Source organism: Orycteropus afer, unplaced genomic scaffold (genome assembly GCF_000298275.1).
Source record: "Orycteropus afer afer isolate SDZICR_OR568_19922 unplaced genomic scaffold, OryAfe1.0 scaffold00129, whole genome shotgun sequence".
NCBI lineage: Eukaryota > Metazoa > Chordata > Mammalia > Tubulidentata > Orycteropodidae > Orycteropus > Orycteropus afer.
The window spans coordinates 5,856,619-5,882,090 of NW_006921716.1; the positions used below are offsets into that span (position 1 = coordinate 5,856,619).

General features: G+C 42.5%; 1 protein-coding gene across 1 annotated transcript; it reads right to left on the reverse strand.

The window, feature by feature from the left end:
• Positions 1-22,574: 22,574 nt before the first annotated feature.
• Positions 22,575-25,045, reverse strand: HEY1 (hes related family bHLH transcription factor with YRPW motif 1). The gene is made up of 5 exons (XM_007944645.2): positions 24,957-25,045; positions 24,637-24,712; positions 24,417-24,500; positions 24,041-24,122; positions 22,575-23,155 (listed from the first exon to the last, which is right to left on the reverse strand). Exons 1-5 carry the CDS (start codon positions 25,043-25,045, stop codon positions 22,575-22,577), a joined length of 912 nt encoding a protein of 303 aa, XP_007942836.1.
• Between the last annotated feature and the right edge of the window lie 427 nt (positions 25,046-25,472).

Below are 25,472 nucleotides of genomic sequence, written 5' to 3' on the forward strand. Positions count from 1 at the left end.
TTCAGCCCAACAATTGACTATATCTTAAGCACAATAAGTCGATCTTTAAAAACAAAACAAAACAAAAATGGACTGAAAGTCAAACCTTGTAAAATAATTCAGACATTTTATACTGTTGTTCTTACATACAATTCCCACAAGAAGGGAAGTACCTTTAAAATAAGGACTATTCAATACTAGTACAGGATTTCCTCTTGTTGTTGATAATTTCCTCCTAACAGAAGACACGACACAGTCCAAAGCAAATTCAAAGGGGGTGTCCAGAGACAATGAGGCATCGATGTTCTGTAGGGAACATTGTTCAATCTAATTGATGTTTTCCTTGCAAAGCAATAGAGTGAGTGAAGCTATTTTTATCCAGAATAGAATAGGCTCCCCCCCCTAAAATTATCATCCTTCTACTCCTGACAAGTTTTATATATAGTCAGAGTCACAAGCTGTACCTTTCTAAACTCAATGTTTTCATGAAATAAGTTATAAACAATAGGCAAATTTAAAGGCCAAACTATGTTCTCACTCAGCTGGCAAACTTGCCCAGCCATAGAGTTTTGAACTGTGAAAATTCTGGTTCAACCATTACATTTTCATTATATTTGATTCTATCTTCTCAGCAAATATGGTACATAGAAAAGGGTCTTCAACCTTCATAAAGTTAAAATATCTTCCCCTTTGCTAGAACAATGGCATATATGTCTACTAATCAGTTGAAGTTACCTGAAGAAGCCATTGCCTCTAGTTATATATATGGTCGAATTCTCTAAGCAGATAATAAACCTTGGCTCTTGTATATACAATGGCTGTAAATCAGTAAGCATATTCTGGCAGAACATTTTTCCAATTTCCTCCCTTCACTCAGAGAGGCACAATTCAACCTTCACAATTTGGCCTGGCTTTCTAGAAATAAACTAAGGTTATGCTTTTGTCCAATTATTTAAACACACTGAAATGAAGAAGGTGGTTCATCATGCCTTAGGTTGAATTTGATAAAAACTATGATTATGAACAATACAACTGCCTAAAAAGAGGAAAATATAGCAAAATCATAATAGAAAACATCTAAAAGGTACATCATCACAAAGACGTTTCAAAATTTCACCAGAAGAAATGCATAAAGGAGAAAGACACCAGGCAGCATAGCACAGAGCTCAGCTCTAGGCTTTCAAAAAACATTTTTGAATGAATAAATGAGAATGAATGAGTACTTTTTTGACACATTCTACTACATGGATGGACTTAGAAGATGCACTGAATGAAATAAGTCAGGCACAAAAGGAGAAGTATCATATCATCTCACTTATATGAAATATCTAGTATAGGAAAATGCATAGAGACCAGAGTTTATTAGTGGTTACTAGGGCCTTCTAGGAGGGGGAATAAGGGAGGTATTATTTAAGGAGTATTAAGTTTCTATTAAGCATGATGAAAAAATTTGGAATAGTAATGATGGTTGTACAACATCGATAATGCCACTGAATTGTACATGTAAAAATGTAAAATGGGTGAAATGACCAATGTTTTGTTATATATATGTCACCACCATAAAAATAATTTTAAAAACAATAAATGATGAATCAAATTAATTTTTGTCATCATATTACATGTTTCCAGGCTACACCAGAGTTCTGGTGGTTAAAAACACTATTTTTTTTTTTACCTTCATTTATACCCATTACCATCATATATAGAAGTTAAGAAAGTGGCTCTACTTTAGATGGAGAGTTCCAGCCCCAATACTTATAGCAGTTTGCTATAAGTATTTTACCCTCTGCATAAGTTATTTACCCTCTCTAGACATATGGTTTCCTCATCTGTAGAGTGGCTGTAATAATAGAACCTGCCTTAGTGTACCACAAAGGTTAGAGGGCATAAAGGATGTAGAGAGCTAAACTTCACGCATGTCCCCTGGTAATCATGTGCTGTTATATAATAACTTCTGTCATTATTACTAAGTTGTGGTGCTGGTGGTGGTGGTGGTGGTGGTGGTGGTGGTTATTCTCAAGCCCAATTCCTCCTGACAAGTTCATTTTAGTGACTCAAGAATGGCTGACATATTTTTCTGGTCTCAAGATGATATTTTTATCTTCTCTTATTTAACAGCTGCTACCAAAGTTGCCCATGTGACATCAAAGCTGCCAAGAAGATCGGAGTGTCATGCCCCGCCTCCCACCCTCATGTCTTTTCCAGATGCACTATGCTCGGAAGACCTCCTTACTGAGCTTTGACAGTGACTTGTGGAGAAAACATCCTTTATCCCAAAATACAGTAGGTAGTTCAGCCCTGGGTTCTCAGTGCCCTACAGCCATTTGAGTGAAATGCCTTTTTCATTTTCCAGGTGCTCTGAATGGCAAGCTCTGGCATGGGCATTGCGATGGAAGAAAATCAAAATGGTTCTCACAACAGTGTGTTTAAAACAACACCTCTCTCCAAAGGTTGGGTGTCCTTGTTTTTCTCAGTTCCCTCTTCCCTTGAATTCTTCCCTGAAGGGACCTTGATTTCTCCCCATAAATTGACTACAGTTCCCCCAGACAAACACAAGCCTGCCTGCATCCTCCAGCCAGCCTGGTAACTCCAACTCTGGTGTCTCACCCATACCCTACTCTGCAGCAGAAGTAAAGAGCAATTCTTGAATTCTTTGGCCAAAATGTCATTAAAATACTATGTTTAACTGCAGAGCTAGCCCAGATCCTTGCACAGACGGCAGGCAGTTTTAGCAGGTAGAAGATCCGATCTTTCAACATTAAGGAAGCCCAAAGAAGAACTGACCCATTTGAATTGTGGAGTTGGTGAAGAATATTGAATGTACCATGGGCTATCAGAAGAACAAACAGATCTGTCTTGGAAGAAATACAGATGGAATGCTCCTTAGAAGCAAAGATGGCAAAACTTTATCTCACTTACTTTGGACATGTCAGGAGGAACCAATCCCAGGAGAAGGATATCATGCTTGGTAGAGGGTCAGCGAAAGAGAGAAAAACCCACAACAAAAAGGGTTGACGTAGCGGCTGCAAATATGGCCTTGAGCATAGTAATGACTGTGAGGCTGGCACAGAACTGGGCAACTTTGTGTTCTGTTCTACATAGCGTCGCTGCGAGTCAGAACTTAACCAACTGAACCCCTTTCCAAAACTCACCAGGGTTCCCCAAGTCACAGCTCTTCAATCTACTCATTTCCAAAACAGACCCTCTGTCCAGAGTAGCTTTGTCAGGTGAGACTTCCAGCTTTGGCTACTCATTGTGCACATTTAATTATCATCTTTGCACCCTAAGAGTTGAAGAGATTTCTTTTTAGTAAGAAAGAATATTTCACGGAAACCTTAAAAATTCCAGTCACGAAAAATCCAGATCGTGTAGGGCCTGAAGCTTATACAGATTCTCTGGGTGGCACAAACAGTTAAGTGCTCAATTATTAACCAAAAGGTTGGCTTTCAAATCCACCCAGCAGTGCCTCAGAAGCAAGCCCTGGCAATCTGCTTTTGAGAGGGCACAGCCTCGGAAACCCTATGCAACAAGTTCTCCTCTGCATACACGGGGTGCCATAAGTTGTAATTGACTCACTAGCAACTGGTTTTTTGGTTTTGGGAAACATACAATTTGAGGGAACATTTGAAGATAAAGAGTATAAAATTACTTTTACATATTTTACAAAATACATGATGCTATAGATACATCACCATGTCCCACCCCTGTTCAGAAGGGACCCTAGCATGTGAGGGCCCTCCACCACTGAATTTTCTTGCATTCCTTGCTACCATACCCACCACACGCATCACGTATTTGTGGCAATCACAATATCAACACACACAGAAACACTCAACCCTTCAGTTGTTTTAAAGCTAAAACTAACCCTGTAAGTAGTGGAGAAACACCCTGCTTAAACTTCATTAAGTCTTTTGACAATTTGGAAAGCTGACCACAAACACATTCAAAAGTAAAATTTTTGTGTTGTCTTAACTTGAGTTGGCCCAGTGTTCTTAATTGTTTGGGAGTCTGGGATTTTCCTTTTGTTTATTGGTTTTAAATTTAGTTTCTTTGCTGTTGTATATGCTGAGAAAAAATCTTTTTTATCTTGTTGCATTGAGCATCCTTGGAGTTCTACCCCCTCCAGAGGGGAAGAGTTGAGTATTGTTTTGTTCCTAAACTACAAATAATAGAAGAAATGATATTGTTTGTATTGGGTGCACCTGCTTCCCTAAACCAGGGTGAGGTAGTTTTTTTTTTCTCCCCACCCCCACTCTCCTTTTATCTTGGCTGCACGGGCTTTGTTCTTTGGTGGGAATTTAAGCGGCTCCTGCTTTCTAAGGGAACTTCCTATCCCAGGGAATTCAGAGATTCTCCCCAGGGGCCCCCAAAGACTTTATTGTTTTGTTTTGTTTTTTTTTTTTTCTGTTGCCCTGACCCCATCCCACCCTCATTCTCCACCTCTATCACATAAGCATGCATCCAAACACACCATAATATAATTTTTAAAGGCGCATAAGAATGTTATCCTGAAAAGGATTCTTGTGTCTATTTCCATTCATGTGTGTGTGTGTGTGTGTGTATTGCTTGTGTGTGCTTTTACATGTCTGTTCATGTTGCCAAAAGAAAATGGAAGTCTGCATGGTTTGCTATATGCATTCTCTTTAGTCTTGAATCCAACAAAAGTACGTAAATAATTTCTTCTCTTGCTTCCTTTGCTTTTCTCCAGATTTCAAGATAGCCCCAGGAGATCAGTTCTTTGACTTCCTCTCTTCTTTGTCCCATGGCCAGCTCTCTCCAGGGCAAGCCTCCATCTTACCCTTGTTTGGTGTCACTGTAAAGCACCTACCACAAAACCCACTGGACTGGGTACACAGTGTGGGGAGGAAGGGGGCTACCCCGTCTAGTTCCTTTTCTGTGCATCTCTGGAAGCCAGATTCATGCCTTGCTTCATCTTTGTGCCCTCAGCTCCTGACAAAGGGCCTCACACAGAGGATGTGCTCAAAAACTGTTTGCAGGATGAAGGTTGAGTGATGTGACTTTGGGCAAGCCTCTTGGCATCTCTGGTTCTGACTTTCTTCCTCTGACAGATAAGACAGCTGGTTTCTTAGATTCTTCCTAGCTCTTTGTCTAAGATAGATTTGTATTTAGTTCTTTTTATCAGTTAGGATTAGATTCAAATGCGTGTAACAGAAAGAAATAAAATAGTATCTTAAAGAAGGTAAAATTCCTATTTTCATGTAAAAAGAAAGCCATTTAGGTTTCCAAGGTGTCCTCCACAACTCAGGCTGCCATCTATCTACATTGCCATCTTCATTCCAAGATAGATGCTATAATTACAGTCCCCATGTCCTCCTTCTAGATCAGCAGGAGGAGAAAGAGTAGGAAAACAAAAGGGCCCACATCCCAGCTAAGCCCAATTATGCACTGTCTTAGAATTCCTACCCAACGATTCTGCTTATATCTCATTGACAGGGCTTTGGTCACATGGGCAAACGAACCCGCAAGGAAGCATACGTGTTCTTTTAGCTGCATGCAATACTGTACCAAATGAAAACCAGTGTCCTATTAACAAGGAAAAAAGACAATGGATACTGTTGACAAGTAGTAATCTTGCCACATTCTTTCATCACTTTTAGTCTAGTTTGCCTTCTGGGAAACTGTTTCACTCTCTGTCTTTCCCTTCTTTGAGATCCTAAATAAAGGTTTCCCAGATTCTGAGGACTTTTCCAGTAGTCCTTGACAAAATAAGAGAAGTGGGGAGAAAAAGATAATGCAATGTATTTTTCAAAACCTAAATTCATTTATAATTAAATTTATCTGGTTTAAAGTACTGTCATTTATTTTGTGATTATACCATAAAAAATATTTAATATATATAAATTGTTTTCTTTTTCTTGTGAAAATCTGCTTTTACAAAAAATGATTTTCATAGCAGATGATAGGTTATTTCTCATTAATGTGCTTACTTTGAAAAATGTACAATTATGAACTCTGTTATCAATGGCCTAATTTTTTTTTTTTTTGTACTGATCTTTTAAATTCAAAAGTCTGGGAACATGGCCTTACATCATTTCCTTAGTTCTTTCTTTCCCTTGCCTCCCTCCTTTGAGCAGTTGAGGAGGGTGGATTAGAAAATTTGAGGCAGGATAATAGAGAGAAATAATAATAGAGAAATGGGGGGCAGAGGTGTGGTTCATTCAAGAGGACAATAAACTTTCTCAGTTCCTGTTATCAAGCAAACAATATAAGAATGACATCTGCTATATAGCAGAAATGAGAGTCTGATTCCTGAAGTCAGCCTCCTGAGTTCAAATCCTGCTTAATGTGCCAATTGTGTGATATTCAAAAAATTACATAACCTCTATAAGTCTAATTTTTTAAATCTGTAAAATGGGGGTAATAATAAACCAAACCAAACTCACTGCCTTCGAGTCGGATCCGACTCATAGCAACCCCTCCTTGGGTTTCCATGGCAGTATCACTACGGAAGTAGGTTGCCCAGTCTTCCTTCCTAGGAGTGGCTGGTGGGTTTGAACCACCAGCCTTCTGGTTAGCAGTCAAATGTCTTAGGCACTACGCCACCTAATAGAACATCTTAAAAGATTTTTTTGGAGGAAATTAAGATTGGAAAATGTATACAAATAGTATACCATCGTGCCTAACACATAGGATCTAATCAAGAATGTCACTTATTACTAAAGAATTTGATTCAGCTTTAATAACTAAAAATCCAAACGTATCAATGGTTCGTTCTGTTGTACATAAGGTTGTTATGAGTTGGAGAGACTCGATGGCACCTAACAACATCATCAATGGCTTGAACACATATTTGTTTGTTTTTTATCCAGTAAAAGCCCAGAGGCAGGAAGGCAACCTAGAGCATGACTGAAATGGCAGTTCCTCTGACATCAAAGATCCAGTGTCTTCTATCTTTCTGCTCCACCATCCTTAACTTATCATGTCATGATGCAAGATGGCCCTGGAGATCCAGCCATCCCATACACATGCAAGAAGCAGAAATGGCATAAGAAGACTGCACGTCTACCTTTATTTCCAAAAATGCTGCACATTTCTGATTACATCTGAATTTGGTCCCACAGCCTTACCTCACTAAAGTAGAGGTTTACAAGACTGGGGGCATTGCTCTCCTGTATAAAAATCAGGAGTAAGGTACTGTAAAAGGAGAGAATAAGTGGTGCAGTCAGTATCTAATAATCCTTGCCACAGACATAATTGTTGTTGCTTATATGGCTGCCATTATTAGAGATAAAAGGACTTTAGGGAAAGGAAGAGGCTCAGAGCCAGGGATTCTGAAAGGGTTACCCTCTAAGAGGTGATGAATGAGATTAAAAGAACAAGGAAACTCCTGAAGGAGTGTTATGAACAGAGGGTCCCAGAATCATTGAGGATAATTCAATACATAAAATAAAAACTCACCTGCCAGTGAGTTGATTTCAACTAATGACAATCCCGTGTGTTACAGAGTGGAAGTGTTCCTTCCATAGAGTTTTCCTGGCTGTAATCTTTACCTAAGTCTTTCTTCTGCAGCTACACTAGGTGGGTTTGAACTGCAAACCTTCAGGTTAGTAGTCAAGCACAAATTGTCTGTGTTACCCAGGGACCTAGAGTAATACAAAGACTTTCACATTTCATCTCCATTTCCCAACCCAAATTCTAATGTAGTAGGTCTGGGATTGCTCCAACCAAACAAAATCCAGGGCCATGTAGTCAATTCCTGTTGATAGAGACCCTGTATGACAGAGTAGAACTGCCCCATACAGTTTTCAAGGCTGTAATCTTTACTGAAGCAGACTGTCATAGCAGATTGCAAAGCAGCTAATGAGTTTGAACCATTGACTTTTTGGTTAGAAGCTGAGCTCTTTAACCACTTGCTTGAACAATTTCTTTTAGAAGGATCAGCACAAGTCTGGTCCCTATGAGGCAGAGGTTGAAGATGTCCCAAATGTCCAACTTTTCCAAACTGTTGTCCCACTCCATCATCTCTGACATCAACTCTTCTTCCTCCCCTCAATAATCTCCCTCCTGTCTTAGGGTTCTGTCATTCACTGTAACATCTCATAGAACTCACAGACTCCCAAGGAAATGGCTCACGTGGTGGTGGTAGAGGCTGGGAGGCTGGCAGGCTGGCAAGTCCCAGGTCTGTGGATAGGTCTGGAGCATTCTCCCAACTCACATGGTTGTAGCGGTTGGCAAATCCAAATTGGCAGGTCAGATGATGGCTGCTGTCTCAAATTCAGGGGTGAGATGATGACAAACCAAACGCAGAACTGGAGCAAGAGAGGGAATTTTCCCAGAACAATCCTATATGTACTCTCAAGGAAGCTAAGGGTGATGACTTGAGTGACACCCTCCAGCGTGGCAGGACTCATGATGCATCTCACCCTAAACAGGCATCAGATCAAACCAAACTGACTACCATCGAGTCGATTCAGATTCATAGCAAGCCCCAAGGCAATAAATCTTTATGGAAGTAGATTGCCCAGTCTTCCTTCCATGAGTGGCTGGTAGGGTTGAACTGCTAACCTCCTGGTTAGCAGTCAAATGCTTTAGGCACTATGCTACCAGAGCTCCTTTAAATAGGTATAGAAACTAGGATTTACAATTCATCACAAAATGGAGGATGATGGGTAGAAGAGCCATATTAAGCAATTCACTGCACTGCACCACTGCACTACCAGGGCTCCTTGGGTTTGACCCAACAATCCACATTTTTAACAAGCACCATGGGTGACTCTGAGACAGTGGCCCATGAATCAGTCTGGTCCATGGTGTGGGCTACTTTGCAGCTAGAAATTCTCTGCCATTGAAGCTTTTGTGGTATTTCTGCTTTAATAAAGGTGTAATCGTTACGGTGGACACTGGGCAAGTGGGCCATCGGAGAGGGAGAAGGTGGTGGCTATAAAGAATTCTAAAGACATTTTCAACTCCCTCAAAATCCTCTTGGTGATCCCTAACTTTTTAATCAACTTAGAAAAATTACACATATGCATTGTTATTTAATTCCAAAATAACTTTTTAGGTACCATCGAGTCATCTCCGACTCATAGCGACCCTATGCACAGCAGAACAAAACACTGCCTGGTCCTGAGCCAGCTCCATGATTCTTGCTATACTTGAGCCCATCGCCGCTGCCAACATGTCAATCCATCTCATTGAGTGCCTTCCCCTCTTTCGTCAACCCTCCACCTTACCAAGCGTGACATCCTTCTCCAGGGAATGGTCCCTTCTGACAACATGACCAAAGTATGTGAGACGAAGTCTGGCCATTCTGGCCTCCAAGGAGCATTCTGGCTGCACTTCCTCCAGGACAGACCTGTTAGTTCTTTTAGCATTCCACGGTACTTTCAGCATTTTTCACCAGCACCACAACTCAAAAGCATCAACTCTTCTTTGGTCTTCCTTATTCATTGTCCAGCTCTCACATGTATATGAAGTGATTGAAAATATCATGGCTTGTGTCAGGCGCACCTTAGTCCTCAAGGAGTCATCTTTGCTCTTCAGCACTTGAAAGAGGTCCTTTGAAGCCAATGTGCCCAGTGCTGTATGTCATCTGAAGGAGGGAGCTCTGATAGCATCGTGCCTAAGGCATTTGACTGCTAATCAAAAGGCTGGCAGTTCAAACCCACCAACCACTCCTCAGAAGGAAGACGGGGCAATCTACTTCCATAGTGATACTGCCTCAGAAACCCAAGGAGGGGTCGTTATGAGTCAGGTCCAACTCGACAGCACATAATAACAACAACACACGTCATCTGATGTCCTGACTGCTGCTTCCATTAGCATTGATTGTAGAACCAAGAAATGTGAAGTCTTTGACAATTTCAATCTTTTCTTCATTTATTGTAATGCTGCTTATAGGTCCAGTTGTGAGGATTTTTGTTTTCTTTATATTGAGATTTAATCCATACTACAGACTGTATTCTTCAGTCTTCATCAGTAAGTACTTCAAGTCATCCTCACTTTCAGCAAGCAAAGTTGTGTCGTCAGCGTATCGCAGGTTGTTAATGAATCTTCTCCAATCCTGATGCCACGTTCTTCTTCATATAGTCCAGCTTCTCGGATTATTTGCTCAGCATACAGATTGAATAAGTGTGGTAAAAGGATACAACCCTGACCCACTCCCTTCTTGATTTCAAACCACGCAGTGTTCCCTTTTTCTGTTTGAACGACAGCTTCCTGGTCTATGTACAGGTTCCTCATGAGTACAATCAAGTGTTCTGGAATTCCCATTCTTCTCAATGTTTTCCACAATTTGTTATGATCCACACAATCGAATGCTTTTGCATAGTCAATAAAACACAAAATAACTTGATCTAATTAAATTTCTGGGAGCTCTGGTGGTGTAGTGCCTAAGGCATTTGACTGCTAACCAGAAAGCTGGTGGTTCAAACCCACCAGCCACTCCTCAGAAAGAAAATTAGACAATCTACTTCTGTAGTGATACCACCTTGGAAACCCAAGAAGGGGTCACTATTTCAAAGAGTGTCCAATATTAAATAATGAAAAAAGACATAATAGACTGCAAGTTATGCTCAAACTACCAAATACCAAGTATCAGTCAATCAAAAGTATAATCAAAGCAGGTTCTGAGGGTTCCAAGCCCTCCCTTCGTATTCAGTCCCTCACTCACAAACCCTTGGTGATGCCAAGCCACAGAACAAGTTGGCTGGTTCCTCTGCACTGCCCCGTGACAAGACCTACTTCCATAGGACACACTCACAAAGGAGAAATCCAGAGTTTTCTCCCTCTTCACAGGTTTGGTGTTGAACCCCTTCCCTAACCTGTGCCTCAGTGCACATGCTCCCTTGCTCCTGATGCCCCCGACTTCTGACCTCATTTCTCAGCCTCTCTTTCTGACCTCCCCTTGCCTGTTAGGGTTTCTGCTCAACATTGTTTGCCCATGTATATATTGCCTCTTCTTTGATTATTATTTACGTTTCCAATCTATCTGTTTGACTTTTCTGATGTAATTCAATTCATCTCTCTGCCATAGCCTTATGTGCAATGTATTTGCCCAATTCAATCCACTCCATGCATAAGAATGAGGTACTGTCTAGTGGCAAAAGAGAATAAAAAAGGCATATATATGTACAAGGAGCTCTGGTAGCATACTGGCTAAAGCACTTGACTGCTAACCAGAAGGCTGGTGGTTCAAACCCACCAGCCACTCCTCGGAAGGAAGGTTGGCCAATCTACTTCCGTAGTGATACTGCCTCGGAAACCCAAGGAGGGGTCGCTATGAGTCGGGGCCAACTCGACGGCACATAACAACAACAACAACATATATGTACAAAAAAAAAAAAAAAATCCACAAGCACTAGTGTTTCCTTTTTTTCTCCCCCCATGTACACATTTCCAATTGGCTATGCATAGCATTATCTTCATAACAGAGACAAGCACAAGAAGGAAGGAAGATGCTATAAATTGAATTGGGTTGCCTTAAAGTATGTATTGAAGTCCTAGTACCTATGGGTGTGCTCCTGTTTAGTAATACGGGTTTTCTTTTGTTGTGTTAATAAGGTCATATTAGCAGAGGGTGGGTCCTAAACCTAATCACTTCTGAGTTATAAAAAGAGCAGAACAGATGCAGAGAAGGCACACACAGTGGGAAGACAAACACCGAAGAACACCAAAGATCGATGGTAGACACCAGTACTAGGAGAGAGACCCATGGAAGGAATCAACATGGACAAGACTTTGATTTGGACTTTTAGCCTCCAAAACTGTGCAACAATACATTTCTGTCCTTTCAAGTCACCCACTTGTGATATTTCTGTTACAGCAACACTAAGAAACTAAAACAGAAGGGGAGGAAGGGAGGGAAGAAAGACATGGTCTCTCTATCATTAAATAGATTTCATTGACCCCAAACATCAGGCTACATATAAACACACAGACAACTGAGAAGATCAGATGGGGGTCAGTGAGCAGGACTATACTCTAGACCAAAGACTGATTCAGCTGAGGCTAATATTGCACAGATACTAGTTATATAAAATACCCACAATCATTACAGAAGCAACAGAAGACAGATATAGAGCAATCCCTCATAGCCAGACACTGTGGGAGTGTTCCACAACTTATTTTGAGTAACAACTAGGGTCTCAAAAGCTTTCAAGTGGCCATCTAAGATGCAGCTAATGGTCTCCTCTCCTTGGAAGCAAAGAAGACTGAAGAAAAGTCTTCCAAGGGCATTTGGAAGCAAGCAGCCCTAGGACAAGATGGACCTCGAGACTAGAAGAACTAGATGGCACCCACCTACCAATGCCAAGCACTCGGGAAGGGATCAAACCTGCAGATCTTGGATAGAGTGAGAGGAAAAACATGGAACAAAATCCAAAAACACAAAAATGACCAGAATTACTGGTATGATGGAGTCTTGCCCTGGGATACACATCAGGCCTGGGATAAAATTCACTCCCAAGGGCTGCCTCTCAGCCCAAAAGTAAATAAGACTTACATGCAGAACACTCAACCCAGGGCAATGCACCCACCTACTCTATGGAGATACATCCTTTGGAGCAGTTGGCCATGGGGCACCAGAGGGGCAACAGTCACATGGAGGAAAAGTTGGACAGATAGGGCGCATAACTAAGAAGGGGAGGAAAAGGTTACCGGGAAGGAAGAGGAGGAGAGGAAGTTAGGGTTGGGGATGGTAATTGGAGAGTGAAACCAAATGTACACAAAATGTTGAATGTAAAACAAATTCTGCTCTGTGAATATGCACCTAAAGCACACACACACACACACACACACAAAAGGTAGTTATCATTGTCTTTGGAGGTCATACAATTCCATGCCCCTAGAAAATCAATTTTGCAATCTAGTGATGAGACAGAACATATGCACTTGAAGGAGTTAATTAACCAAGTCAGATATTCCTGAATCCAGTGAGATGATCAAAAAGAATCATCTGGACACTTAAGTGTCACCGGAACCCAGGAGAGGGTAAAGTCACTGGATTGAAGGAGTCAAGAAAGGAAGGGTATCTTCTAGACTGGATTGTGAAAAACTCAAGGTAGACAGTACCTTTTATTAAGGACTAGACTAATCCTGTATGACTCCTTCTTTAGCCCTTCACTCCTTGGCACCACTCTCACCCTAATGGACTATCTCTATAGGGAGGGCTCGGCTATACACACACAGCAGCCTTCTCTTGTATGTTTCCAACACAGTTATAGAGGACCCTCTCCCATGCACACCAGGTAAGACGTCCAGAAACTACATAGCTAGAGATGGGTAAGAGGAACAGTTTCAGAGGTGGCTGAGTCGGTAGTCAGATTTCATTGCCTTTGGAAAAGAGTCATGCACCAAATCTAGAGAAAAATAAAAGTTAGATATTTCAAGAGAAATATCAGTGGAAATCAACATTGACAATAAAGACGACAGTTTACCTTCCACTCACTCTTTTTACTGGGAAAAGTCTGCTACTCTTAATATAGGCTTACTGGATAAAGGGGCAAACAGCCAAAGGCTGTAGCCTGCATGACTGCACTTATGATCAGTTTCAAAGACAACCCCACTTCCAGCAACTGGCATCTGCTCTTATGCCTGAACACTTTGCATTTGTATTTTCATTACACCTTACAATCACTTCCCATCCCTGAGTTTTTCACAAGCTTTTAAAAGGTAACTGAAGCATATAGGTGAAAGTGTTTTGAACTCTTAGAAATGACATTACATAAACCAAGTAAGATTTAAATTTGAGTTTTGTTTAATCATTTTTAATGTCCATGAAAGCTCTTTGGTGTCATTAGTATGGTACAAACACGGCTACTTTTAGAGTATTTTAAGAACAAAACCAAAAAACACTCTAACTTGAATAATAAAATAGAAAGTTAAGTTGGTAAGAGGAAGTGGCAAAGATGCAGCGCACCAAGAGCTTACAGATTTTGTGGGAAAGATGAGGATTTTAAATTCCCTGCCAGAGGAGCCACTCCTCGGAAGGAAGATGGGGCAATCTACTTCCGTAGTGATATTGCCTCAGAAACCCAAGGAGGGGTCGCTATGAGTCGGGTCGCCTCAACGGCACATAACAACAACAAGCCTGAGGAGCAGCTGTACTTAGATGCACAGGTGAAGGCCTGAGTAGATGTCTGCAGATTGCTACGTTCCAGAAGGAAGACCATGGAGTTGATAAAAGAATGTGAGTGGTTATCTGCAAACATAAGAGGTGAAAGGGCACAGGCTGAGTGAGAAAGAGGAATGTAGCACTTCTGCTTAACACATCTATATATCTCCAATGGTCAGCATTTTCAACAACCAACATGCACTAAGCCCCAGGAAACACTAGGTACTTCAATTCTGGTTACGCCACTCCAGCAGGACCTGGGCAAACCTGAGCATGAATTTCAGGGCCGTTTTAAAGAAGAGGATATTGAGGAACATCTCAGAGATGGAGAAGTTGGACGAAAATCTGGCAAGATCAGTAACAATGAAACCCCATGACTGGAGAGAAGGTGGAGGCTAAAAGATGAATGAAGAATTGACCATCTTCAGGAAAGAGCAGAGTCCTTTGTGAAGGATATAAAAAAACATGACCAGTGTCCCTCCACCCCCACTAAACATAACACAACAAAAGAAAATGGAGTTAAAGAACAATGTTTGAGTTACATTATTTTCAAAAGGAGCAGCAGAGTTTTATAATAGTGAAGAGAAAACACTCAAGTGAAACATAAAATTTACCTTCTTGGATAGTCTTTGCAAAAAAAGATTCAAGGTAGGGGCTGGAGGAAGTTGTACAGGTCTGTTGGATCTGTTTTGAGCTGGGTTTTCTGGCAATAAAGGAGTGGACTGGATTCACTCATTCAAGAAATATTTATTGGGTGCCTCTTAAATACCAGGTGCAGTTTTAAGCGATAAAAAAAAAAAAAAAAACCATTGCCATTGAATCAATCTCAACTCAGAAACACTATAGGACAGAGTAGAACTGCCTCATAGGGTTTTCAAGCCTGTAAACCTTTACAGAAGCAGGCTGCCACATCTTTCTCTTGGGGAGTGGCTGGTAGATTTTAACAACTGGCCTTGTAGTAAGCAGCTGAGCACTTACCCACTGCTCCACTGAGGCTCCTTATTTTAAATGATAGAACTGTAGAAGTAAACAAACCAAGCAAAAGCAGACAGCAAACAAATAATCAATTAAATATATATTCCGTTGGATAATGCAAAAAAATACTGTAAAGAAAACAAAAAAGGAAGGTAAGAAGTGGCAGGAGTGGGAATGAGGTTGCAAGGGAAGATCTTTCAGATCAGGGAAGGAACCTTCAGAGTCCACAGTAGATTACAGAACTGGCTACGCAGGCAGCTGGGGGGAAAGCATTCCAGGCAGAGAACAGAGGGCAAAGGCCTGGAGGTGAGGGCATCCCCAGCATGATCCAGCAACAACAAAGGGCCGGTGTAGCCAAAGCCGCATGATGGGGGAGGGTGAAGAGTAGGAAACAGTCAGAGGATGATTAGATTCAGATATTTCATTCTTCAATTTTATGATTTCAGTTTGGCTTTCATGGAACATCCCTGTACATCAAAAACAAAGCCATGCCCCAAGAGAGTTTAAAAATTTTTGAAAGAAAGCAACTAAAAGTAGCTGCAGAAATTTGTCAGTAATCAACTCTCTCAAAGGTAACTGCCCATCCATTTCTGCCTGAAATACAAGGTTTTCATGTCACTTCCTGTGAAATCAAGCCATAGACCACCTGGGAACTGCCCATGAAGGACTAATGGCTTTTTAAATGTAGACTTCTAACTTGAGTGTATTTAGAAACTGAATGTAAAGCACTTAATGTAACAAAAATTATTAAAGCCAGAGAAGGATGAAGTCCTTTGGTGATGCAAACCATTAAGCACTTGTCTACTAATGAAAGGCTGTTGTTGGTGTTGTTGTTATGTGCAGTGGAGTCGGACCATGACTCATAGCAACCCCTCCTTGGGTTTCCGAGGCAGTATCACTACGGAAGTAGATTGCCCCATCTTCCTTCCGAGGAGTGGCTGGTGAGTTTGAACCACCAGCCCTCTGGTTAGCAGTCCAGTTCCTTAGGCACTACGCCACCAGAGTTCAGTTCGAATTATCCCAAAGGCACTTTGAAAGAAAGTCCTGGTAATCTTCAAAAAAAAAAAAAAAACCCACAGTCCTTGAAAACCCTATGAAGTGCAATTCTACTCTGAAACGTGAGGTTGCCATGGGTCAGAACCAATTGGATGAGTTGGTTTGGGTTGGTAAATATAATAAGAAATTTTTACACAAGAACTATGAAGAGGCCATGATACGGGCAGCTGATTAGCACACTAACTGCAAACGTGCTCATATTGCCCAAACCCATCTCCCAGGCACATTTGTCTGTCTCAGTGTTGCTGAGATTGTGGGCCTGGGGAAATGTTCTGTGGCCAATGTGCAAACGTAAGTCAATGCCAACAGGTGACTCAAAAAGAAAGGCCTGGATGTCTCTCTATTTGGCTTCTTTCTCCACTGCTACCACCCCGTCTGCCGCCCGGAGCAGAACGCCGCAGCATCTGAGTGAGCGCTGCAGCTCATCACCATGAAAGCAGGCATTATATTTCAAGGTGAGGTTCAAAACAGCTTGCTTTTGTGTAGGACTCCTTACTTCCTGAAATCAGATGGTGCCTTGTGTACCGAGCAGCTGAGTCATGAGCAAACTATACACTTGCTCTTTCTTTTAAAGCCACCAGCCCAGAACCCGTCTTCCTCTTTAGTAAATCAACACAAAGACCAACTCAAGAGCACCTTCAGAAGAGGTTCCTATAAAGTGTCAAGATATAAAACAAAAGGAATGGTTTTACCTCTCTCTCCGTGCTTTATTTTTCTGTTGACAAATTTTGACAACCAAGAAGTAATTTTTAAAAAAGCACTGACCATTAGCTTTACGTGATATTCTCAGCTGCCTGGGTGGTACAAATGGGTAACAGGCTCAGCTGCTAACCAAATACTGGAGGCTTGAGACTTCCCAGAGGTGCCCTGGAAGAAAGGCCTGGTGACCTACTTCCAAAAAAGCAGCCATCGAAGCTCAATGGAACACTGTGCTGCTCTGACACATGTGGGATCGCCATGAGTAAGAATGGGGTCCATTACTATGATGATTTTCTTTTAGGAATGTTTGTGTCCATATTCAAAGGTCATGCATGACAATGCACTAAAACATTCTAGTGCTCTAGAAAGCCATTCAGGTTAGTTCCATAGAAGCTGAGTAGTGGCAGAGCCCTTACTTCTTGTCTGGTCCAATGTGCAAATTATCACCCACTAGCCCAGACTCGCTGGAAGACACGTTTTGATGAGTTAGTTAGTACAAAAAATGCACAATTTAACATAAAAATCCAAAATTGCAGATGCTCTTGGAAATCTGAAAGATCTGGCAACATTCAACTAAAATTCCTGCTTAGGAACAAGTGGTGTGACTGTTCAGACAGACCTTCAGATAAAATCAGTGCTGAGAGCACACGTTCCCCGGGTCACCACTAATCCAACTCAGTATCCCTATACTCTTCCTATTAGTGCCTGGACCCTACACCTGGGACACCATCTAGCGCAACCACTTTATTTGACAGATGATGAAAGCTGGATCCAGAGAACTTTAATGACTTCCCCCAGGTCACCCAATTAGGTAATAGTAGAGCTAGAATCAGAATTCAGGTTCTCTACCCAAAATGCCACCATTCCCTAGAGTTCCAGCTTTGAAAGAAAATGGGCCACATTTGAAGCAGTGCCTCAGATGACGTTAGCTGTGAAGTTATCTTAATTATAAATAATCATTGGAAACTAATGAAGGCATCAAAGCTATGATACTAGACCAGAAGAGCTGGGGAAAAGTAACTAGGAACTGTAAATGTCCTAAGGGATTTTAAATTTAAATAATCTGTAAGGAGCTCTGGTGGCATAGTGTGTAAGGCATTTGCTGACCAGAATAGCGCCTAAGGCATTTAACTGCTAACCAGAAGGTTGGTGGTTCAAACCCAGCAGCTGCTCCACGAACGAAGATGGGCAAGCTACTCCCGTGAAGATTTACTGCCTCGGAAACCCAACGGGGATCCTTGTGAGTCGGAATCAATTCAATGGCAGTGAGTTTGGTTTTCTGATTTTTACATTTAAAGTAAGGAGTTCTGGTAGTGTAGTGCCTGAGCCATTTGACTGCTAACAAAAAGTTGGCAGTTCAAATCCATCAGCTGCTCCACAGAAGGAAGATGGGGCAATTTACTTCTGTAAAGATTTACTGCCTTGAAAACCAAGCGGGGGTCATTACAAGTCGGAATCAACTCCAAGGCAGTGGGTTTTTTAAAGTACAAGTAGTCCCTGATTAAGAGGGTTTCCTTCCAGTGACTCTGTTGTTAAGTCTATTCTGCTACCTCTTTTTTTATGTTTTAATTATTACTGTGTTTTCTTGTTAGTGTCTTTATAAATCTGATCTTTGAACATCTGTGAATGAATATCTAAGAATGATGATATCAGCAAAGTGCCTAAGGCATTTCAAACCTACCAGCTACTCTTCGGAAGGAAGGTTGGGCAATCTACTTCCATAGAGATATCAACTCGGAAACCCAAGGAGGGGTCACTATGAGTCGAATGGACTCGTTGGCAGTGAGTTATTATTTTTATAGCTATGAAGTACACATTACTAGTGATAAAACATAAAAAAAAATGTCATTAAGTAAGATGTCATAACTTGAATACGTTGTTAAGTCAGGGACTGCCTGTATCATGGTTTTAGTGAAGAACAGCTTTAGAATAAAAAAAAGCTAAATAAGATTTTTCACTTTCTACTTTAGCTATACTGAACCAATTATAAACCATATTCTCAGATTTTTCTTTTAGAGGTTTTCTCAAATGCCAGAATTCTGCCTATCTATAGCATAGTGCCTAAGGCACTTGACTGCTAACCAGGAGGCTGGCGGTTCAAACCCACCAGCCACTCCTCGGAAGGAAGGAAGGTTGGGCAATCCTACTTCCGTAGTGATAACTGCCTCGGAAACCCAAGGAGGGGTCGCTATGAGTCAGGGCCAACTCGATGGCAAATAACAACAACAACAACATCGGAAGGCAGGTTGGGCAATCCTACTTCCGTAGTGATACTGCCTCGGAAACCCAAGGAGGGGTCGCTATGAGTCAGGGCTGACTCGACGGCACACAACAACAACAACATCCTTCACCTCATTAATTCAGAGTAATAGGTTTAAATAAATGGAAAATTATTGAGTCCTTTCAAGATTCTTTATGATGAGTGATATTATTTTCCTCATAAGGATAAATTTATGAGCCATTAAAATTTTTTTTGCTTCCATGGGTAGACGTATTATGTTTTTGTTTTTGTAGTTGTTGTTATGTGCCGTCTAGTCAGACCCAACTCATAGCAACACCTCCTTGGGTTTAAGGCCGTATCACTGTGGAAGTGGATTGCCTAACTTCCGAGAGGTGGCTGGTTGGCTTGAACCGCCAGCCTTCTGGTTAGCAATCAAGTGCCTTAGGCACTACGTCAGTTCTTACTCATACCGACCCTACGTACAAAAGAACAAAACATTACCTGGTTCTGTGCCATCCCCACAATCCTTGCTATGCCTGTATTACAAGCAGATGTATTATATGAAACTACGTAGGCTAGCACTAAGGACTCTAACGTTGATTAATATCTTTTACCGCATCAAGTCAGAATAGAAGTGGCAGTTTTATTACAGTAAGTTTTTTCACCTAGTACCAGCTCATAGTCCCAATTTCATCCTGCTTCCCAGAAGGCTCCAACCCCATGTGTAACATTCCCAGCACACTGTTACCTCAAAGGGATTTAAAAAGAAACTAGAATATTTCTTGGGAAAATTATGTAATCTTGAAAATGACATATCACTTCTCCCCTCCTACCCCTAAAAAATGAAAAAAGAAAGCACTATCTGGTTCAGGATGCAGGTACCATTGATGTGACAAACAGAAACATGCTGTACATTTTGCAGTTCCACAGCTCTTTCAGGGGATCCAGCGAAATGAGAGGCATTAATGCCTTTTAAATTGAGGCAGCAGTGAGCCCAAGACAGTGGAACCACAATGCTGTTCAGCAATGCTGCAATGCCATTTGCAATCAAGGTTACTAAAATTAAACTAACACTTTAAGAAATTAGCATAGCATGTTCCATCACAGCATTATTACAGACAGAAAGTGTCTGTGGGGCCCAAACGGCTCTAAGAACAGAGCTGTTCATCACAATAAGAACCCATATCCAAGGCCACGCAGAGAAATGTTGAGTAGAACCTAGTATTCGAAACCTACGGTGACAAAAATGCTGGTCTCTGTTCCTTCGTAGGACCCACAAGTAGCTGTTCAAGTTCAAAGTACAAACTGCTGTTTATCTTTGTCTTCCTTTTTTAATTTGAGAGGGAAGAGCAGCTCAGCAGTTAAGCAAAGAAAAAGGAAGGTTCTCGTCTGTCATCTGCCAAAGCCTGTTTTCTCCCTCTCCTCCCCTCCACCCTCCCAATCAAGGCAAATTCCTTCCAAGCTAAGAAATAGACCTTTGGCTCCAGTGGATCCAAAACCAAAATCCATTGTCTTTGAGTAGATTGCACCTCATAATAAACAGAGCAGAGCTGCCTAAGCGGGCTTCCAAGGCTGTAAATCTTTACAGAAACAGACTACCACAGAGGGGTTGGTAAGTTCAAACTGTTGACCTTTTGGTTAGCAGTTAAGAGCGAGGCTTCCATGGTTAGATGGTAGGAGGAGTACCTTTAAGGCAATGGTAAGGCACATCTCTTCCTCAGGGCCCACATTACTTCCACTCTGGCAGGGTTTCTGAAACAAAGTATGTCAGCTTCCTCGCTAGGTATATCTCAGGAGTTAAATGCAACTAAAGGGCTAAGCAAATTCCTTGGAAACAAGAGGAGGGAAGACTCCTGGAGCTGTGCAGGTGCGAATTACAGCCTGCCACTGCTCATCACTGCCAGTTTCCCCAAGCCCCTCCACAGGGTCTCCGATAGCAAGGTTTGAGGGTTTTTTTGTTTTGCCTTTTTTAAATAAATGAAATAACTCTTCTGTTCTTTTAGCATATAACTAAACATACAGTACTTGCTCTAAGTAAACATTTGTCAAATGGTCTACACAGTTTTAAAAGATTTCACCAGAGTTCTTTTCCGCCCTAGCAAATCCCCACCCGAGTTGAGCTTTTCCTTCTCCATGGATGGCCAGTTTAGGGCCACACCATCTCACAGAATGGCTGAAGGGTTGTGTCCCCTTGTGGATGTCAAGCCAAAGCTCCGTTTTGTAATGAAGTTCCCTTATTCAATAGCAGACTCACACTCTAGAATTCCAAGATTAATGAAATCTGTAAACACACGAGTATTGATCACCAGACAAAATGAAAATGAGAGAAAATACATCTTTTCTTAGTCAAGACAGGGAAAGGCCAAGGTACGTAAAAATATTTACAGCAGAATTAACTTGTTCTTTTTTATTTAGTCACAACACATCAGTACAATAGAGGTCAAACCCAGTTCAGCGGAGGTCATTTAAACTACACCTGCTAAAGGAATAAACCTGTAAAAGGATACTTTTATAGCCCGAATCAAATTAAATAAACCAAAGAGGAGAGAGGGCAGCAGAGCCCTTTTAAGTAACTCCACAGCCACATTCCCATGCACTGAAAAGAAAACACAACGTAAAAATTTCCAGTTAAAAGAAAATATAGCAGTTCCAGAAAAATTAGGTTATGCATTTAACAGGTTCCACTGTACTTCTCGACTGACCACTTGTACACCATGATCACTTATCCACTCTAATACCTGTGAATCTCAGGCCTATGAGATTAAAAATTCATTGCACTGCTCAGGGCTAGCAAATCCAAGCATATTCTAGACAATTATCTTCAGTTTCATCCCCCACCAGTATTCTAGTGGAGACCTGACCTGGCGGTGTTTCTCTCCTAAGCTAGAACTGTGAGTTCCAGCAGACCACAGCAACTGGTCACATGAATTTAGAGTCATTGAAGATTTGTACTTTCACCTCACTGCTGTAGGAACCAGGTAATTAACTAGTCTTCTTTCCTTGGATAAAGCTGATCATCTGATTTGTCAACGCTTTGTTCAGAAATATAAAATTCAGTAAGAGTTCCCTCCCAAAAAGAAAAAAAGAGTATTATTTATATAACACCTTAATCTGTCAAGACATTAGCAAACAGAATTATGTTAACATCAAGCATAGTGGTTGGAAAAAATTAATTCTAAAAAGAAACTGTAACTATATAAGGAAAAAAACAGACCTAAATGTTAAAATTCCCAAAATTTTGAGGCAAAAACAGAATCATTCTTATACAGATATGTATAAAGAGTAAATTAGGCACAGTACAAACCTAGCACATAGTGTTGGCTTATACTAACTATTTCAATGTAATGTTTCGGACAAAATTTAGCAACTAGTTTTTAAAAATTGCTAATACATGACATACAAAAAAATTAAAAAATAAACCAACAAACCTTGAGTCTTTAAACAAAGTTTATCTGCAAGTGTACCTTTTTCCTTTTCATTCTTACTGACGACTTTAAGGTGATGTTGGCAACAGTCCAGTTCAGCTGGGATTTTACGTTTTCCCTTCCCACTTTTTACAGTGTCAGTTCCTTAAAAAGCTCCAATCTCTGTTCCCCAAGGTCTATAGGGTTTGCCAAGGTTTGCTGCCTGCGCGGGTGTGGAAGGGCTCAGTGCATTGGGAGAGAGCAAATGGAAGGAGCTGACGGAGAAGGGGAAAGACAGAGAGGCCACTGAAGAGAGCAGAGGCGGCGAGAGTTTGGAGGCGGAGGTGACTACGGGAAGCACCGGTCCCAGACCGCCGCTAGGGGGCGCTCGCAAGGCACCCGCCTCCGGATGTGTAGTGGCCAATCTGCCCTGGTGGTGTGGTTCTGTAGGTGAGGCCGTGGTGCCAGTGTTCCCGTGGCCATTCTGGGATAGCAACAGGGGGTGTGCGATGTGCGGGTGATGTCCAAACGCACTCCCCCAGGGAATGTGTCCAAGGCCCGCGTGGGCGCCGCTGGCAGCTTCCCGCTGGGAGGCGTAGTTGTTGAGATGCGAGACCAGTCTAACTCGAAGAGGATCTGTGGCATCTAATCCTTCAATGATGCTCAGGTAACGGGCAACTTCTGCCAGGCATTCCCGAAATCCCAAACTCCGATAGTCCATCGCAAGGGCGTGCGCGTCAAAATAGCCTGAGGAAAAGGACAAAAGAAAAACCTCAGAGCTTTGCTCTTAATCATTTCCCGCATTTCTTCAATCTCAAAGGCAGCTCCTTCCTGGCAAATACCTACATCCTTAAAACGCACAGTCACGCGTTCCTCTGAAAATCCAAATATTTTGGGGTTGACCGAATTCTTTGCATTAATCAACATGAGCAGTGCGCGTTTGCTCATGCAAGTTCAAAGTCCAATTAGAAGCTGCCAAGCAGAAATTGGAATTATACCCTGCTAGCAGATGAAACTATGTTCATTCCTTTAATGTTTTCCCTCAACAACAACAAAAAATACATCAAGGACAGAGAAACCACAGAGCAGTGAAATTCATTAGACACACAGATGTAAGTTATCATCACGGAGCTTTTAGGAGCTTGGTCCTCAGTAAAGCATTTTCCGGCAGGAGACAGACACACAGGCCTTGGTCTCCCGACCTTCTGTTACTTAACCACAAGAAGTTTCTTTGCTCAAGAGTCATGAGGCAGCTCATTTTTAAAATCTTGTATGTAAAATCAAGACCATCTACTTGGGGGGGGGAGCTTTCCCTCAAAACTGCAACGGAAAAATGTGAGAGCTACCTGATTTAAATCAAGGCTGTCACACCCTTAGGGCAGATAGTAGGCATTTTCCAAAAGAAGGTTCTATGTGTATATTGTGTGCTGGGTTAATATGCAGAGTCATGGGGTGATGAATTCACTGGAGAAAATCCTGCCTGCATTTGAAAATGTACTGGCACACAGTTCTCTCCCCACCCCCATGGCACAGGGTAAAAATAAGGCAGCGACTTGGCCAATCTTGGCCTGCAGCCCCTACTCACTCTACCCCGGCTGCTCAGAGCCCTCACTCCTACTCTGAGGTGTGTACCTTTTCCTCCTGCAGTGTGCAGCATTTTCAAGTGATCCACGGTCATCTGCAGGATCTCGGCTTTTTCAAGCTTAGCAGATCCCTGAAGAAGAGAACACCAAGAATGATTTAACACCAAGAATGATTTGGCACCAAATGCCTTTGGGGGAACAACGTACAAAAAAGAAAACAAAACAACTTATCTGTAGAAGTGCTTTGGAAATTGTCAAGTGCGTGCTAAAGCAAAATGATTTATCTGCGTATGAATTCATCTCCTAGGCACACGGTTATTTTTCAAGACGCAGAAGAGGATCAGATTAACGGGGGCGGGGTGGTGGTGCAGGATCTAGAAGGTACAAAGAGCTACAACGAGAGCTCTACCTACTTTCTCCATTACCTGCTTCTCAAAAGCACTGGGTACCAGCCTCCTCAGCTCGGATAAACTGTTATTGATCCGGTCTCGCCGGCGCTTCTCAATGATCTATAGGAAGCAAGCAAAACAAAGGCGGACATTTCCATTACTACTGTAAATTTCAAAGAATGGTGGTTCTTTCTGTTAATTAACAATAAACAACAACAACAAAACAACAAAAAAGGTGCATTGTAAAGAGACTTACGCCTCTCCGTCTTTTCCTGGCCAAGATCTGGGAAGACGTAGTTGGGGACATTGAACCTAGAGCCGAACTCAAGTTTCTGAAATGTGGGGGGACAAGAATCACCGTTAAACAAGGAGCGATGCGAGAGGTTGGCCCCACACCGTCCCCACACTCGCACTGCTGTGGCAATGTGGCCTTGAAAGTGCCGAGGGAGGTGGCAGGTCCACGCCGCGCAGAGGTTAGCGCGGGGCACCGGTGCGCCCCCGGCCCTCGCCCGCTGTCACGGTGGCCAGCAGACACTCTCCTCCCACACCGGCTCCGCTCAGCCGCCGCCAACTCACCCATTCTCGTCTGCACTTTCCTTCTCCACCTCGATGGTCTCGTCCAGCTCGCTATCCGAGGAGCTGTACTCGGGGTGGGCTCGCTTCATGCTGGCTGCGCGGGGGCTCGGGGGAGAGTCAGCGCAGAGGGCAGGGAGGAGTTAACAGCAGCAGCGGCTCTCCGCGCTCGGTTGCTCGCGTTCTGCACACACTGATCCTGCTCACTCTCTGCCTCTGGTTAAAACTCAACCATCCTTTTCCCACGCTGCGCCCCTTCCCAGGGCCCTGGGGAGAGTGGGGGAGTACCGGAGGGCGGGGGAGGGGGCGGATGGGCGGGGTGGCGGTACCAGGGCAACGGCCTCCCCCAAGCCAATCCGGTTTCTTCGCTCGGCTGATTGGCAGTCACTCGGGGGGAAGGGGGCGGGGCTGAGGACAAGGGCCGCTCCTGCTCCCGCCCTCCCCGCCCGCCCCAGCCCGGCGGCGGTGCGTCGGCTCCGCAGGGGCTCCGCCGGCGTTCCTCTGGGGGGAAAGGAGGGG

What these genes read in the sequence shown, in the direction of transcription:
- HEY1 (XM_007944645.2), bottom strand. Translation starts at nt 25,045, where the DNA reads ATGAAGCGAGCCCACCCCGAGTACAGCTCCTCGGATAGCGAGCTGGAC. An exon ending in CCAGGAAAAGACGGAGAGGC is followed by an intron (nt 24,501 to 24,636) that starts GTAAGTCTCTTT and finishes TGCTTCCTATAG; the next exon opens with ATCATTGAGAAGCGCCGGCG. An exon ending in GCACACTGCAGGAGGAAAAG is followed by an intron (nt 23,156 to 24,040) that starts GTACACACCTCA and finishes CCTTTTCCTCAG; the next exon opens with GCTATTTTGACGCGCACGCC.